General features: G+C 47.3%; 1 protein-coding gene across 1 annotated transcript in view; it reads right to left on the bottom strand.

Moving 5' to 3' along the window:
• Positions 1 to 1,211: 1,211 nt before the first annotated feature.
• ARMC5 (armadillo repeat containing 5) overlaps positions 1,212 to 13,544 on the bottom strand; it is a 13,849-nt gene continuing 1,516 nt past the window's right edge. Inside the window, exons 2-5 of the mRNA XM_070728571.1 lie at positions 10,629 to 10,632; positions 7,208 to 8,463; positions 4,185 to 4,317; positions 1,212 to 3,207 (exon numbers count right to left, since the gene is read on the bottom strand). Of these exons, the coding sequence (XP_070584672.1) occupies positions 2,409 to 3,207; positions 4,185 to 4,317; positions 7,208 to 8,463; positions 10,629 to 10,632 (2,192 nt within the window). The 3' untranslated portion in view covers positions 1,212 to 2,408. The remainder of the gene's footprint in view (positions 3,208 to 4,184; positions 4,318 to 7,207; positions 8,464 to 10,628; positions 10,633 to 13,544) is intronic.

Below are 13,544 nucleotides of genomic sequence, written 5' to 3'. Positions count from 1 at the left end.
ATTCTGGGACAGAAGTCCACTCACTGAAAAATTGAGAAACACTTGTTCTAGGAGTAAGAACTAAACCAGAGGGATCATTTTATAAGGGTTTTGGTGGGATTTCATAAAACGTGACATTTTGGCTACAGCAAGGGCTTATGCAAGACGTTGAAGAGCTGAATGCGCTCTTGGTGTGAACTGGCAAGAGTTAGAAAAGCACCTACCTCAATTTTGGGCAAAGGACATGGCATTTCAGAAGCAAAGAAGTCATCTGACCTGGTTTGCTTCAGTGCCATGCTGACAGCTCTGTGAGAAATCAGCTGCCAGCCCTCTGTGTGGCTGCCTCTTGTGGCTTTCCATAACATGAAGCCCCAGGGATACTAAACAGGAGAATTTTCTCACTTGCGTTGACGTTGCATCAGAAGCAAGGAAAAAAAGTAGCTAATGTAAGAATATATGCTCCCATTATATCCAGTGCGTATTTTGGCTGTTGCCGGATGTGTCCATGAATGCCAAAACAAAAAAAAAAGGATTAGAATATCCAGATGACAGCTCATCCTTCCCCCCAAAAAAGAAAAGTGGGAGGCGGAATTAGGACCCCCTTCTCCCACTCCATTCCAGACGAATGTGGCCTATAGAAACCCAGGCTCTTAGGAAGTGGTTTCTCCCTCCCTCCTGCCTTCTTCAGTGCAGGACACCATCTGGATGCAGTTAGAAACAGGCGTTTCCTGTTCTCAGCGCTGGCAGGCGAAGAAGGGGAGGAAGAAGGGGAGGGTGGGAGCAAGACCAAGGGGCCTCACAACTCAACTCAAAGGGACGGCGACTCAACTCAACTCAACTCAACGGGACTGGTATTAAGAGGGCCGGCAGACCCCATCGGCTCTCTCTGCTTACTCTGCAAACTGGAGAGACCAGGGTGGTGCCACAGAGGACCTCGTGCCGAAAGTCACGGTGCCCAGCCCACGAGAAAGAGAGTAATGAATCCATTCTGGATGGATTTGCACAACGGGGGAGATTTTCGATTTTGATTTCATAGGCCAGTGTTTCCCAACCTTGGCAACTTGAAGATATTTGGACTTCAATTCCCAAAATTCCTCAGCCAGCGTTTGCTGGCTGGGGAATTCTGGGAGTTGAAGTCCAAATATCTTCAAGTTGCCAAGGTTGGGAAACACTGTCATAGGCTATCCACGGACGCCGTTCTCCAATGTGAATGGCGAAGAGATGCCGCTGTCTTTCTGTTGAGGAAATATTTTTATTATTATTTTATTTTATGTATTCAACTTCTATGCCGCCCAATCCCGAAGGACTCAGGACAAGTTACACATCCATTTCGTGCCTCTCTGTATTTCTCTATGTACAACAACAGTTCATATACATTTATTGTTCCAGCTGCACAACTGGGCCTCCCCCCCCCCACACACTTTTATTAGACCTCGGGGTAAGTGCTTCTTTGCCTCATCTGGAAGGGGACAATATACCTCGACCTCTGCAGGTTCCTTCGGGTGGCTGTAAGGCTCCCACTGACTCAAATTTCCTTCGGCTACACTCGCCCGCTTTTGATGATTCCTTCCTGTGTACAATTCTGAGACTGGGGTTCGTTCCTGAACTAACTAGAAGAGGGTTGCCCCATAGGCTACATGTTCAAAGCTAACAATTTCTCATCGCTGGTTCTAGGCTTAATTTGAGTTTCGACCAATCGAAAAGCAGGAGCCCCTTTCTGACGGGAAGGGTTCACCAAGCTCCTGAACAAGGACCTCTATGGCTTCTACCCACCTTGGTTAGTCTGGTGCAGGGGTAGGCAAAGTTGGCTCTTCTATGACATGTGGACTTTAACTTCCAGGATTCCCGAGCTAGCATGATTGGCTCAGGAATTCTGGGAGTTGAAGTCCACAAGTCATAGCAGAGCCAACTTTGCCTACCCCTAGTCCAGTGGAGTGTTTCTCAACCACTGTGACTTTAAGAGGGGTTAAAGAATTCCACAGCCGGAATTCTGGGAGTTGAAGTCCACAAGTCATAGCAGAGCCAACTTTGCCTACCCCTAGTCCAGCGGAGTGTTTCTCAACCACTGTGACTTTAAGAGGGGTTAAAGAATTCCACAGCCGGAATTCTGGGAGTTGAAGCTCACCCCTCTTAAAGTCACAGAGGTTAAGAAACAGTGCTGTAGCAGCTGGGCAGGCTAAATCTTATTTCTGATACCAGGCCTCTCTCTTTCTGCCTCCAACTGATTAAACGGTGCCTGGTCCCACATCTTCCTCCCTGCTAGGCTGAAGTCCTGACCGCTAGGGAACCATCCACTGACCCAGACTCCCCTTTTCCGAGCACCTTGCCGTTTATTCGTTTAACACTCCAACCGCCCTCTCCCTCGCCCGATAACACAGCATCAGTGCTTCAGCTGTGTGTAAGAACTGGGAGAGAGGAGACACCATCGGTCAGCTTAGCTGACCCTCCGAGCCGCTGCCCCATGGGGATTCCAACACCACCCCGAGCAGCTTGGCAGCTAAACCACTGGGATCTGCAGCAGATCGGAGCAGCTCTGCCAGGGCAGCAGCTCGGTGGGCGGGGGCCGACCCCTCCCGGTTAAAAACGGACGCCACACAATTCCGGAGGAGATGTGGCCGGTTCTGCTGCTCGGCCAGCCTGTAAACCTCCCCGAGCGTCCCAGGGCAGAGAGAGTCCCGGCACAACGCCTCGTCCACCAAGGCCTGGAGATCTGGAAGGAGAAACTGTTCAGCCACCACCAAGATTTCCTCCGCTGAAGCAAGGGAGAGCGGCGCCCCCAGGACCTGGCAGGGCTTGCCACGACAGCCGTGGAGGAAATGGGCCAGAGCCAGGAAAGGTTCCGGCAACACGTCGCGAAGAGTCACGGTGGTGTGGGACGACTCTGCGAAGCCTCCGCTCAGCATGGCCCGGAAGACCTCAGAAGCGTCGCTGATCGCCTGCCGCACGGCGGGCACCGTGCGTCCAGAGTCCAGCTGGAAGAGCAAGTCGGCCCCACCTTCCTCCACCATGCGGGAGTAAGGACACGACTGCGGAGAATCCAGACGGGAACGCTTCAAGGCAGGAGGTGACGCGGAAGCAGAAGGAGGCGGAGCTTGGGAGCTCAGGAGGAGGGAAAGATCCTCGGAGGTGTAGAAGACAAAACAGGGGTCGGGGTCCCGGACCAGGGCCCCCAGCAAGATCCGCAAGCCAGAGAGGCCCACCAGCAGCTTACGACAAACAGAATCCTTCCTGCGGCAAAGAGAACACACAACAAAGAATATTACCGCCTGTTGCAGTTTGATCTCCTTTCTCTCCCCCTTCCCATTCCTGACAACATTTCTCCCCAACCTCAGGTGGTATCCAACCTTCTCCCATCTTCTTCCGGTTTCTGTGAGACTGTACCTCCAGCATTAACTGGTTGCCTCCCACATGAAAAATCTCCCACTGTTGAAGTGATCTCATCCATTTGAGGATAAGCAGCATGGACGTAGGTTTTGAGGTTCCAGAACCACTAAGCTCCCCAATGTTTAAACTTCTGGGGACCAATAGAAAATCCAAGACAACCACATGAAACGGCTCATTCACATATTAATTTGTTGCCTTGATTGTGTTCACACCATACTCAACTGCAAAAAGACCACTTAGTTTAACATAGCCTAGGGAAGGGGTATCAAGCTCAAGGGCTGGAGGCCAGATCCAGCCCGCGGGGTATTTAGATGGGGCCTATGGGGCCATCCTAAAAACAGCAAAGGACCGGCCCGCAGTGCCTCTGCCAGCAAAAATCAAGCTTTGGGGGACCACGTGCAGCCCCAGGCACTATTTTCAGCTGCGACGGCCTCCTGCCTCCTTCTGCCAATGAAAATGGAGCTCGGGAGTGTGTGTGTGTGTGTGTGTGTTCCTTTTTCACTGGCAGAAGGGAGAAGGAGGCCGTCATGGCTGAAAGCAGAGCTTGGGAGCCCATTTTTGCTAACAGAGCGCTAAGGCCACTCCAGGCGCCACGAGTGACATCAAGCTGGCCACGCCCACCCTGAGCCCCCAATGAAATCGAGTTTGAACCCCCCTGACCTAGGCTAAGAATCTGCTGGGTCTTTAAGCGAGTCCTGTGAATGCAGCTTATGTTTCATTACAAAAGTTTTCTGCCAGTTTGACCACCCAACCACCACCCAAGAGAGTCAACGTTTTGCCTGCAGGGTTCATCTGGAAGCCCCTTCTGGTGGCCAACTCACCGGCAGATGAGGGGCAGTGCCAGCGCAGAGGCGGCTTGGTCCGATTCACAGCCCGACAGCAGCATGTGAGTGAGAACCCCCACGCCAAAGGGTGACTCTGCCTGGACACAGAGGTTCATCAGTAGAGCTTCTCCTGTGAAACAGGGGAGAAAGGCAAGTGGGTTAAATGCAGCTTCTCTGAACTGACTGGGAAGATTAGCAGCCAACAATCTGGGTAAATCAATATGTCCTACTAATTTTTTCCCCATTTATCTTCCTGTTCCACTAAGCTCAAGAAACCTACCATATTTTGGGGACTGTAAGATGCATTTTAGAGAGGAAAATAGAGGGGGGGGGGGGGGGGGATCTGCCTACCAGGTATTCATCTGGCTAGCGTCCTTAATCTGGTCAGTTTCAGCACATTATTTTATCCCCTGGTTAGGGCATTAAAAAAAACACCCTTATTCGGAGAGAGTAACAATGAAAGAGCTTGCAAGTTGTAAGAGCTGGGAATGTCATTAGCGCCTGGTTAAGGCTGGAAAGAAACTTAAAGAAACTTAAACAAAAGAAGATCACTGTCATAAATATGAGTCAACTGTCAAGCATCTGAATTTTGATCCCATGACAATAGGGATGTCACAATGTGTGAAAAAACAGTCACTTGTTTCAAGGCCATTGTAAGTTTGGATGGTTGCTAAATGAACTGTTGTAAGTCGAGGACTACCTATTTTGTACTGCAGGCTATTTCTGCTGACTGACGGCTGACTGCAATTTGGGAGTTCAAATCTCACTAGGGTCAAGGTTGACTCAGCCTTCCACCCTTCCGAGGTGGGTAAAATGAGGACCCAGATTGTTGGGGGCAAGAGGTTGACTCTGTAAACCGCTTAGAGAGGGCTGTAAACATTATACATCGGTACAGTGGAACCCCGACATAAGAGCTGCTCTACTTAAGAGCAACTCGAGATAAGAGCTGGGAGGGGAGAGATATTTTTGTTCTACTTACAAGCCCAAATTCGAGATACAAGCGCCAAGGAGCTGTCTCCTGAAGCCAAACGCTAACTTCCGCGTTCGGCTTCAGGAGACAGCTGCGAAGCGGCGCGCGTGTTTTAAAAGGTTGCAGCCGGCCTGGGGGGCTTGGGGGGGTGCTTGCAGCTTTCTTTCTTGCTCTTTTTCTTTCTCTCTTTTACCTTCCCTTCCTCTATTTCTTCTTTTCTTTCTCCTTCCCACCTTCTTCCCTCCCTCCCTCCCTTCCCTCATTCCTCTCTTACTCTCCCCTTTCATAAGTTTCCTTGCTTCCTTCCTCTGTTCCTGTCCCTTCCCTCTTTCCTTCCTTCCTTCCCACCCTCCGTCCATTCATTCACCCATTCCTCTCTTGATCGCTTAAAGCCGGTCCCTGGTGCAAAAAGGGTTGGGGACCTCTGTCCTACAGGATTGGGTGGCAGAGAAGTTGAACATATGTAAATTTAAAAGTTTAAGAAAGTTTACAAGTTAAGTGAAAGAAACTTCATTATTCATTTATATGTACATGTACATTTCTTCATTAAAAACATGTCTTTCTGCATAATTTAGACTAACTTTGTGAGTTTTTTGAGGGCTGGAACCAATTAAAATTATTTACATTAATTCCTATGGGGAAAAGTCGTTCGAGATAAGAGCTGCTCGACTTAAGAGCCCAGGTCCGGAACGAATTAAACTCGTATCTCGAGGTACCACTGTATATAAATGCAAGTGCTATCGCTATGACAGTATTCTGGACACTCTTCCCAACCTAGGGATGTAGTCTGAACCATCCAACTCCTACACAGGAAGTCCTCAACTTACAACCATTCATTCAGCGACTACCCAAAGTTATAACAGCACTGGAAAATGTGACTTATGACATGTTCACATGCAGTAGTGGGTTGTGGTAGGGGACTACGCGCCGGAAGAGCCCGCTAGATTGCGCAATTTGCGAACGACCGCTCTAGTGGTAGTCCCATGGGCGCCACCATCTTTTTTGTTCAATTTTTCGTATCTTTTGCTTCGCGCGCATGCGCATAAGCAAAATCTCATGAGGGGAGGCGCAACAGAGATTTCGGCGGTTTTTTTGCTTCTACACATCCGCAGAAACAAAGTCACTAAAATCGCACGTGCGTGCGCATCTTCTCTTGAGATTTTAATGCATTTCTGCTTTCTGCGCATGCACAGAAGCAAAAACACACTGGGGAGATGCACCATTAGCGCGTGCGTACACACAAAATAACTGAAGCTGCACATGCAGTGCACCAGTAGCAACATTAATTGCAATGCGCCCCTGATTATGTGGTCAAAATTCAGATGCTTGGCAATGGACTCGTCTTTATAACGATTGCAGCGTGTTGTCCACCACCACCCGCCCCTTTTGCGACAATCTGACAAGCAAAGTCAATGGGACAATTCAGATTCATTTAATAACCGGGTTACTAACTTAATAACCGCAGTGGTTCACCTAACAACTTGTGGCAAGAAAGGTTGCAAAATGGGGCAAAACTCACTAACTGTCTCGCTTAGCGGCAGAAACGCTGGGCTCAACTGTAGTTGTTAAATCAAGGACTAACTGTAATCCCAGGGAAGCGTGTTGGCTACAGCAATAATGTAACAGACAGACACACACACACACCAGGGGCGGATTGCTCCTTCTGCTGCTACCGGTGTGCTATGCACATAGCTTCAGGTGTCTTGCGTGCACGCACGCACATCCCAGCATGGTTTTGCTTCTGTGTATGCGCAGGGAACACACACGTGTGAGATCTCGACGATTTTTTTTGCTTCCACACATGTGGAAAAATAAAAAAATCGCCAAAACCTCAGGCGCACACACATCCCCTTGCGAAATTTTGCTCCCAGTGCATGCGCACAAGCAGAATCACTTTGGGACGTGTGTGTGTTCACACAAGACACCCGACACTGCACACACAGCTCAACCTTTGCTACTGGTACAGCGTCCTTTACCGTTATAGTAGGAACTCACTACACAGGCACACAAACACAGAGGCACACAGACACACACACAGAGAGACACACACCCAGTTCCTTGAATCTCCCGGGATCACCCGAACCCCTTGTCTCGTCTTCGCCTTCCCCAGTGATGGCAGTAGCGACTTGTTCAGGGGATACGCCCAGTATCAACCAAGCCCTGATGAGCGAGGGCCCGTGGGAGCGCACAAAGGCTTCCAGGCAAGCCGGATTGCAGGTGAGGCGATGCAGAAGCCGAAGGCAGCGGGAGGAAGGGGAAGGACTCCCGGTGACGTAACGCAACAGTCCTTGCAGGGTGTCCGAAGTCACCAAACTCCGGCTAGGATCCTCGGCTTGAGAAAAGCGGGAGAGGAGGAGCAGGGCCGGCGCCTCCGGAGCATGGAAGTCCTGGTCACCCACGTGGGGAGAGAAAGAGAGCGGCACGGTCAAGGAGAAGCAGGGGGAAGCCTCGAGGGCAGGGCACGAGGAGCCCTGACGTGGCTGTGTGCTTTGTTCCAAGGAAGAGCGGAGCTTGGCGCGCCGTTTCCAGTAAGAGGTGGGAGACTTGTACCCTTCGGGAGAAGTTGGGGTAGCCGGAACATTCAGCTTCGGAGAGGCAAAGCACGCTTCTTCTGGGACCTGGGGCTTGGCAACGGGCCCGGGTGACAGCTGGACTCTGTCACTGTTGCTTGGGATCACGACCAACGGAATGGAGTTGGAGTTACTGGGCCCAGGGCTGTTCTGGCCAACTACCAAGGCAACCCAAGGGGATTGTGCGGCCCGTCTAGCTATTTTTCCTGAATTTGGCATTTCCTCTGACGTGGATGAACAAGGCAGCTCTAAGATATCGTCTCGGGAGAGAACCTCCCCCTGTAAATTTGCCAGTGCTGACATCGCCAGCTCTTTCGGAAGCTTATTGGCCCCATCTGTTTCTCCTTCCTTATTCCCCTCTGAAAGTTGGACCCCCGAGATAAGTTCTGGGTGGGGAATTTCAGACTCAGACGACAAAGGAGGAACTGATGCAGGATTGAGCTTGCGATCTGGAAGAACTCCGCCTTTCGTCGCTGAGTTTAAAGTCTCTGAAAGGCTGGGCTTCCTCCCAAGAGGCAAATCCAAGAACGGAGAATGTAAGAAATCGGGAGATTCGGCTCTAGAATGGGTTTTCATCCCAGGCGTGCTGTGGCAAGGCCCTAAAGATTCATCTTGCAGCTCTCGGTTGGGGCTAATGTCTCCTTGGGCCTCCAGGTCAGAAAGGGTGGTGTCAGAAGACCACTGGGGAGAAAGATCTCCTGGACTGGAGATGTAGCCTTCCGAGACAAGCCAGGATCTGCATGGGGGACAAAAGAAGGGAGACACAGAAAAATAAGCTTTGAAATATAAGCACGGGTGGAAAATCTGCAAACTTTTCAAAGGAGAAAAATTCTCCTTCTGCAGAGCGATGCTGTCACAGGCCATCCATGCGCGGAAAGTAATGGAATGTGAGCCAAGCCATTCAGGGCACAAAGCCCATTGGTTTATAGTACACTGAATTTTATATTATTACAATGCAATGTATTCTCAGGTTCACCTGGTGCACCAGTTGTGGCCCTATTTGCACAGGGAGTCATTGCTCACAGTCACTCATGCCCATATCACCTCGAGGTTCGATTACTGCAATGCTCTCTATATGGGGCTATCTTTGAAAAGTGTTCGGAAACTCCAGATCGTGCAGAACGCGGCCGCGAGAGCCATTGTGGGGTTTCCAAGATTCGCCCACGTATCTACAACACTCCGTGGCCTGCATTGGCTGCCGATCAGTTTCCGGTCACAATTCAAAGTGTTGGTCATGACCTTTAAAGCCCTACATAGCATTGGACCAGAGTACCTCCGGAACCGCCCGCTACTGCACGAATCCCAGCAGCCGATAAGGTCCCACGGAATTGGCCTTCTCCGGGACCCGTCGACTAAACAATGTCATCTGGTGGGCCCCAGGGGAAGAGCCTTCTCTGTGGCGGCCCCGGCCCTCTGGAATCAACTCCCCCTGGAGATTAGAACTGCTCCCACCCTCCTTGTCTTCCATAAACTACTTAAGACCCACCTATACCGCCAGGTATGGGGGAGTTGAGACATCTTTCCCCCAGGCTCCTTATAATTTATGTTTGCTATGTATGTGCTGTTTGGTTTTCAATTATGATAGGGTTTTTAGTTTTTTTAATATTAGATTTGTGCCATTATAATATTGTTTTTTATCGTTGTTGTGAGCCGCCCCGAGTCTTTGGAGAGGGGCGGCATACAAATCTAATAAATTATTATTATTATTATTATTATTATTATTATTATTATTATTATTATTATTATTATTATTATTCTCAGTCTTGGCAACTTGTAAGAATCCAACTCCCAGAATCTCCCAGCCAGACACTGGGACCAGAATTTACGTTGCTAAATAAGGCACTTGTTAAGTGAGACACACGTGATTTTACAAACTTCTTGACAAGCAAATCATAGCAACTGTTAAATGAATCATACGGTAATCTGGCTTCCCACATTGACTTCACTCGTCTGAAGGCAGTTGGGACAGTTGGAGATATTGATCACGACTCCAAGGTGCCACAACAATTGTAAATAGATTCAGAAAGCCAGATGGTCCAAAATTTGATCATGGGACTCCAGGGGCATTGTGACAGTTATAAATGCAAGGACCAGTGTGTTGCAAGTCACTTTTTTCATTGCCATTACTACTTTGAATAGTCACTAAATGAATTCATGTAAGTCAAGGACTAGCCCCTTCAAACTGAACTTGAATCCTGGTGATTTCATAGAGACCTCTAGAGCTTCTGGGATAGAAACATAGAAGTCTGACGGCAGTAAAAGACCTCATGATCCATCTAGTCTGCCCTTATACTATTTTCTGTATTTTATCTTAGGATGGATGGATGTTTATCCCAGGCACGTTTAAATTCAGTTACTGTGGATTTACCAATCACGTCTGCTGGAAGTTTGTTCCAAGCATCTACTACTCTTTCAGTAAAATAATATTTTCTCATGTTGCTTTTGATCTTTCCCCCAAATAACTTCAGATTGTGTCCCCTTGTTCTAGTGTTCACTTTCCTATTAAAAACACTTCCCTCCTGGAGCTTATTTAACCCTTTAACATATTTAAATATTTCGATCATGTCCCCCCTTTCCCTTCTGTCCTCCAGACTATACAGATTGAGTTCATTAAGTCTTTCCTGATACGTTTTATGCTTAAGACCTTCCATCATGTGGATGTTTATGGGTTTTTTGAAAATTTCCAATTACTTGGAATAGGCCTGATATTTGCTGCTGGTCTTTCATCCAGTTATCAACCAAGCCTGATTCTGCTTAGCTTCACAGGGTCAGTGGGCATTTTCATCTAGTGATAGTTTTCAGGAGTAAATCAAATAGGAGGCCCCAAATCCAGAGAAATTCAACTTCCCATTAAAAGAAAAATTCGGAGAAATCCAACTTCCCATTAAAAGAAAAACAAACAGCTCTGCAGAGTTGGCAGCAATCAGAGATGGTCAATTGTCCAGCTCTGCTTACCTCTAATGCCCACCCGCTCCTTATTTGGATATTTCTGTCTTTTTCAATTTGCCAAGGCTTTCCTAGAATTCCAGTTTAGATCAATATCAAAACAACAGAACAGAATAACAGAGTTGGAAGGGACCTTGTAGGTCATCGAGGCCAAACCTCCCTTACCCAAGCAGGAGACCTTGTCAGTTCTGACATGACAGTCCAGTCTCTTTCTTGAAAACCTCCAGAGATAAAGCTCTGACAACTTCCACTGTCAGAACATTTCTCCTTATTTCTAGACTGAATCTCTCCTTGATCACTTTCCATCCATCATTCCTTGTCTGGCCTTTGAGTGATTTTGACAATAGCTCGATCCCTTCCACTCTGTGGTAGCCCCTCAATATTGGAAGGCGGCTTTCTTGTCTGCACTGGTCCTTCTCTTCACTAGACTACCCACACCCAGTTCCTGCAACTGCTCTTCATGTTTTAGCCTCTAGTCCCCTAATCTGCAGGCCACTAAAGCTGATTGCTAGATCTGCAGGTCAGCAGTTCAAATCTCATCACCAGCTCAAGGTTGACTTCCATCCTTCCAAGGTGGGTAAAATGAGGACCTGGACTGTGGGGGCAAGAGGCTGGCTCTGTTATTAACATGTTGCAAAGTGTCCTGAGTCTAAGGAGAAAGGCGGCATTAAAAAATTGAATAAATAAATAAATGAATAATCATCCTGGTTGTTTTTCTCTGCATTTTTTATAAAGTCTCAACATCTTTTTTCCCCAATAGTGGGATGAACAAAACTGGATCCAGTATTCTAGCTGCGGTCTTACTAAGGCTTTATAGGGTGGTGTTAGGACCTCTCGTGATCTTGATTCAAATCCTTCTGTTAATGCAATTTAGGACTGCATTAGGATACAAGATAAGCAACTGTCTTTTATTTGCATATGTACTAAAAAATCTAGAGGATTGGGAGTGGGGAAGGTTTCCTTTTCTTTAATTGTCTGTTCATGTTTACCATCCATATCCCAAATGGGCTTCAGAATGCGAGCATGTTTTTGGCAGCTTTTCAAACTTGACCTCATCCGTCTCTGATTTATAAACCTGCGTTTTCCACTGCCATACCGGTTGAGAGCACTGGACTACAGCTGGTTCTTGACTTACAAGCACTGCTTTTAGTGACCCTTCAAAGTTGCAATGAATGTGTTGCAGCCTTATGACCGTTTCATCATCCCTGTGGTTATGTGATCAAAATTCAGGTGCTTGGGGAACTGATTCGTGTTTATGAGATAGAAACATAGAAACATAGAAGTCTGACGGCAGAAAAAGACCTCATGGTCCATCTAGTCTGCCCTTATACTATTTTCTGTATTTTATCTTAGGATGGATATATGTTTATCCCAGGCATGTTTAAATTCAGTTACTGTGGATTTATCTACCACGTCTGCTGGAAGTTGTTCCAAGGATCTACTACTCTTTCAGTAAAATAATATTTTCTCATGTTGCTTTTGATCTTTCCCCCAACTAACTTCAGATTGTGCCCCCTTGTTCTTGTGTTCACTTTCCTATTAAAAACACTTCCCTCCTGGACCTTATTGAACCCTTTAACATATTTAAATGTTTCGATCATGTCCCCCCCTTTTCCTTCTGTCCTCCAGACTATACAGATTGAGTTCATTAAGTCTTTCCTGATACGTTTTATGCTTAAGACCTTCCACCATTCTTGCAGCCCGTCTTTGAACCCGTTCAATTTTGTCAATATCTTTTTGTAGGTGAGGTCTCCAGAACTGAACAAAGTACTGTATTCCAAATGTGATCTATATAGTGGGATCATAATCTCCCTCTTCCTGCTTGTTATACCTCTAGCTATGCAGCCAAGCATCCTACTTGCTTTCCCTACCGCCTGACTGCACTGCTCACCCATTTTGAGACTGTCAGAAATCAATACCCCTAAATCCTTCCCTTCTGAAGTTTTTGCTAACACAGAACTGCCAATACAATACTCAGATTGAGGATTCCTTTTCCCCAGGTGTAGTGTCTGTGGGATCACGTAATCCCCTTTTGCCATCTTCTGTTGAACAAAGTCAATGGGGAAGTCAGATTCACCCTGTTACTAACTTAACAACTACAGTGATTCACTTAACAACAGAGACGTGAAAGGTCGTAAAATGGGGCAAAAGGAATTCTTTAACAAGCATCTCACTTAGCAACATGTTGGACTGAGTTGTTGTTGTAAGTGGAGGATTATGAGGACCTGGATTGTGGTGCAATATGCTGGCTCTGTTAAAAAGTGCTATTGATAACATGTTGTAAGCCGCTGAGTCTAAGGAGAAGGGCGGCATTAAAAAATAAAATGAATTATCTGTACAGCACTTTTTGACTATTCTACAGTGCTTATAGAGCTGGGACGGTGCATTGGTTAGAGTGCAGCAATGTAGCTAACTGCTAGCCTAGAACTACAAATATTTTCTTCCATTGTACTCAAATATCACACTGACATGCACAATACTGTAGTTAAATCCTAACAATCTTTGAAACCACTGAGTCCCTTCATCTTTATTCCTAGGACTACTAGGGATGGGGGTGGTGCAGTGGTTAGAGTGCAGCACTGCAGGACACTTCAGCTAACTGCTAGCCATAGTTCAGCAGTTCAAAGCTCACCACTGGCTCAGGTTGACTCAGGCTTCCATCCTTCCTGAGGTGGGTAAATGAGGAGCATGATTGTTGGGGCAAGAGGCTGGTTCTGTAACCGCTTAGAGAGGGCTGAAAAAGCACTATGAAGCGGTATATAAGTCTAAGCGCTATTGCTATTCTGCCCAGGCATGGGGGAACTGAGATACACTTTCCCCTGAGCCTTTAAATTTTATGCCTGCTATGTCTAGTATGTATGATTGGCTTTT

The sequence above is a fragment of the Erythrolamprus reginae genome, chromosome Z (assembly GCF_031021105.1).
Source record: "Erythrolamprus reginae isolate rEryReg1 chromosome Z, rEryReg1.hap1, whole genome shotgun sequence".
In the NCBI taxonomy this organism is placed as follows: Eukaryota; Metazoa; Chordata; class Lepidosauria; order Squamata; family Dipsadidae; genus Erythrolamprus; species Erythrolamprus reginae.
The sequence above is the reverse complement of the archived record's forward strand: the minus strand, read 5'-3'. Positions and strand labels throughout refer to the sequence as shown.